This window comes from Gavialis gangeticus, unplaced genomic scaffold, assembly GCF_001723915.1.
Source record: "Gavialis gangeticus isolate Ggan-Ray unplaced genomic scaffold, GavGan_comp1, whole genome shotgun sequence".
Lineage (NCBI taxonomy): Eukaryota > Metazoa > Chordata > Crocodylia > Gavialidae > Gavialis > Gavialis gangeticus.
In genome coordinates, this window is record NW_017729015.1 from 15,189,501 (window position 1) to 15,193,578 (window position 4,078).

Consider the following 4,078-nt stretch of genomic DNA (forward strand, 5'->3'; position numbering starts at 1 on the left):
CAGCCAGTCAGCCCCCAGCCTGCACCAGTGCATGGGATTGTTCCATCCTAAGCGCAGGACTTTGCACTTGTCCTTATTGAATCTCATGAGATTTCTTTGGTCCAATCCTCCAATTTCACTAGGTCATTTTGAATCCTAACTTTACCTTCTGGTGTATCTACTACTTCCCCACAGCTTGGTGTCATCTGTAAACTTGCTGAAGGTGCACTCTGTGCCATCTTCCAGGTTGTTGATGAAGATATCGAACAAAACAAGTGTGACCCTGGGGCCCTTCACTTGATACTGGCTTCCAGCTAGACATCGAGCCATTGATTACTACCCCTTGAGCCTGATGATCCAGTTAGTTTTCTATCCACCTTACAGTCCATTCATCCAGTTCATACTTCCTTAGCTGGCTTGCAGGAATGTTGTGGAAGACCATATCAAAAGCCTTGCTAAAGTCAAGGTATACCACATCCACTGCTCTCCCTGCATCCGCAGAGCCAGCCATCTCATCAGAGAAGGCAGTCAGTTTGGTCAAGCATGACTTGCCTTTGGTGAATCCATGCTGACAGTTCTAATTACCTTCTTCCCCTCCAAGTGCATAGAAATGGATTCCTTGAGGAACTGCTCCATGATTTTTCCAGGCACTGAGGTGAGGTTGATGGGCGTGCAGTTCCTCCTCCTTCCCTTTAAAGATGGGCACTATGTTTGCCTTTTTTCAATCATCTGGGACCTTTTCTGATCACCATGAGTTTTCAGAGATAATGGCCAGAGGCTCTGCAACCATATCAGCCAACTCAGCACCTTAAGGTGCACTGCATCCAGCCCTATGTACTTGTATATGTCCACTTGTCTAAATAGTCCCTAACCTGTTCTTTCACCACTGTTGGCTGCTCATTTTCTCCCCAAACTATGCTGCCAGCTGCAGTAGTCTGGGAGGTGACCTTGCCTGTGAAGTCTGAGTACTTCACCATTTTCCATACCATCTAAATTGCTCCCCCCATTTAGTAAGGGACCCACACTTTCCCAGATCTTCCTTTTGTTGCTGACATACTTGTAGAAACTCTTCTTGTTACCTTTCATGTCCCTTGCTAGCTGCAACTGTAATTATTAGGGCTGTGCAAAATTTCGCCAGCTGTTTCGATTTGACACTGTTTTGACTCATTTTGAGCTCGAAATGGTGAAATCAAATCGAAACAGAGGACTTCAAAACAACCTCAAAACAAAATGAGGCTAGTCAAAACATTTCAAAAGTTTTGAAATGTTTTGAGTTTCAAAGCAGCCAGGGGGAGAACCAGGGCTGCGATCCCAGCAGCAGCTGGGAGTGCAGCTGTGGCTCTCCCTGTCTCCTGCGGCCAGGCTGCAGGAAGCCAGTCACAGTGAAGGGGAAGGGAACTGAGCCCAGGCGTTGTGATCAGGTTGGGGATGGGAAGTCAGCCCACATGGGCTGACTTCCCATCCCCCCTGCTAGATCGAGCTGGGGATGTAAAGTCCCCCGCAGCTCCGATCTGCCTGCCAGATGAGAGAGGCTGTTTTGAGCTTCCCCATTATAGCTAATGGGCAAAACGTCGAAACAGCATCAATACAGCCTCACTGTTTCCACAAAGCAAAATGGGACAGCTGTTTCAAATTGAAATGAAATTCAAAACGAAATGCTGTTCCATGGAAACCTCCAAACTCAAGTTGAAACGGAACGGTGCCATTTTGCACAGCCCTAGTAATTATGCTTTGGCCTTTCTGATTTCATCCCTGCATGCTGAAGCAATGCTCTTATACTCTTCCCATTTTTTGTCCAGTTTCTACTTCTTGTAAGCTTTGTTTCTGTGTTTTAGCTTACTGAAGTTCCATGCTAAGTCAGGCTGGTCTTCTGTCATGCTTGCTAGTTTCCCTGCACACTGGGATGGTTCATTCCGGCACCCTCAGTAAGGTGTCCAAGAACCCCTATCCCTCTGCTTCTCAGGGTCACTCACACTCATTACTTATTCCAACCTTCTGCCTCTAAAACACACAATTTCTATAACACACAACCTCTATATGCAATCAGATTAACCTTTGAACCATCACATAGCCTAGGGCTTTAAGCAACCTCCCAGTACCACTCAGCCTATTTTACTACTTAAAGGGGACTGATTTGCTCTCCCATCAAGTTGAAAGCTGGCTTGTCACATATTTGGGCTCTAATGAGATAAATGACTGTTTATGGATCCTGCACTCCCTTTGATAATATTTTCTAACACCAGCATAACAGTACCAAAATACTTTAACATCTAATTTGGCCTGCCAAAGTCTAGTAGTTTTGAATTGTGTTTTCAATGGTGTTCAGTGAGGATTACAGCTAAAACAACTTGATTAAACAGACTTGCTTGAAAAAACACTCCTTGTTCATCTAGTCCAAATAAGGCCAGTCAGCACTACAGTGGTTAATATGTAATGTATTTTCAAACTACTTTTGGCTACAATTAAATAGGGTAGTTCAAAATATTAGAAATCCACCCTGTATTGTTAAGTGGACTGCTTGCATCACTAACTACACTGACATAGGGCATGGTTTTGCCTTCCATGAAGTCGGAGCTAGCATCTGTGTCTTCTGACCATTTGACACAAGAAAGAAATGTAAAAGTAAATTTTACTCTAGAGTGCCCAAAAGTTCATTTTGTATGCTTTTTCTTGTTTCTAATCAAATGATCTATAAAATGATTTGAAGTACATTAATTTATTACTTGCCACACTGTAGATAGAGAATATCACTGGGATTTTATCAGAGACAATTGGTAATCGGGTACCAATTAGGTACTATGTCCTGAGATTGCCCACAGTATTTTTGTGGACTCTCTCAGGAAAGATGGATGAAGATACTAGATTGCTATCATAACAGCATGTGCACACCCATTTGTTATTTTGTACAGAAATGATGGAACACCTCCTTATAATTATAGTAAAAAGTGAACAAATGTGAATTTTCTAAATGTTACTGACAACAAAATTACATTTGTAAAATGTCCCCACACCACCAATGCATTGTTCCCACTAAAAAGTTTAGGTCACTATATCATACATGCATTTCTTCCATACCAGAACTCAGTATGTTACTAACAAGAGTCTTCTATGCCGGGTTGCTTGTCTATAAACCCTATCCTCGATTGTTGTGTTATCATCTTATGAGAAAACTCCCATAACTGAACTACAACTTAGTTTTTGCCATCTCAGTTGCAACTTCTGCAAATGCAAAGAAACAGAGTTTCTTTTTCTTCTTCTTCTTTTTTTTTTATTTATTTATTTTTTAACATGGAGTACTACAAAGTTGATTTAAAGTTAGAATGGGAAGCAACACGAAAGAAGAAGCCTCTTACGCCCAAAACGAGAAGTTGGGAGGAAAAAAGGTTTAGAAGCCATTAAGTCACTCACTGCTCTCATCTTGCTTTTTAAAAGACTAGTAATAACTGAGTCCAGCCTTCCACTTCGATCCTGTCGGGCGGTGGTGTGATTTGACGATCGTGACTGCAGCTCCACCCGCCACGTGCCTTCTCATTTCTTTTTTGGGGGAGAAGAAAAACGGGAAGCAAAACCAAAACACTTCCAGTGTCAGTTCTGCAGATGTCACCTGCCCTCCCGTTGGTCGAAAACCTCCCCCAAGTACAAAGCTAAGCACGCCTGCCATTCCCCAAGCCAAACGACCCCGGATCCGTGAAATCCAGTCTTCTGTCTCGCTTGCACAATGGCCTGCAGACAGATGCTCAACGAGAACGATTTATTGCGGAAAATAATGCTCCGGGCCTCGTGGGGAGCATGTGGGCGTGGGAAGAGGAAAGCAGCCGGGCTGCAGGGCGAGCTCCGGCGGGGGCAGCTGCTGGGCTGCGCCTGCAATCGGTGCGTTGCCCCTTTAATTGTGTCCCCAGCCCTCGGGCGTCTCTGTCCAACGCCCACGTCAGCAAATACCTTTTGTTTCTCTCCCGCTCGGGCTTCCGCGGCTTGGGGCTGCGGGACGGGCCGTGAAGGCGACGGCGAGCCCGAGCGGGGCCTGGGATCCGCACCCGCGTCCCGCTGCCCCCGGCCGAGCAGCGAGCGAGCGAGCGAGCGGCGCAGCCCGCGGAAGCCG

At 45.3% G+C, this 4,078-nt stretch overlaps 2 protein-coding genes across 2 annotated transcripts in view; one reads left to right on the plus strand and one right to left on the minus strand.

Annotated features, from left to right (window-relative positions):
* Positions 1–603: 603 nt before the first annotated feature.
* Positions 604–4,078, minus strand: part of ZBTB8OS (zinc finger and BTB domain containing 8 opposite strand) — a 22,456-nt gene continuing 18,981 nt past the window's right edge. Inside the window, exon 8 of the mRNA XM_019512320.1 lies at positions 604–631. The gene's annotated coding sequence lies outside the window, so the exon portion shown is untranslated. The remainder of the gene's footprint in view (positions 632–4,078) is intronic.
* Positions 3,248–4,078, plus strand: part of LOC109294084 (zinc finger and BTB domain-containing protein 8A-like) — a 9,807-nt gene continuing 8,976 nt past the window's right edge. The window contains exon 1 of the mRNA XM_019512307.1: positions 3,248–3,849. Coding sequence (XP_019367852.1) covers positions 3,698–3,849 — 152 coding nt within the window. The 5' untranslated portion in view covers positions 3,248–3,697. The remainder of the gene's footprint in view (positions 3,850–4,078) is intronic.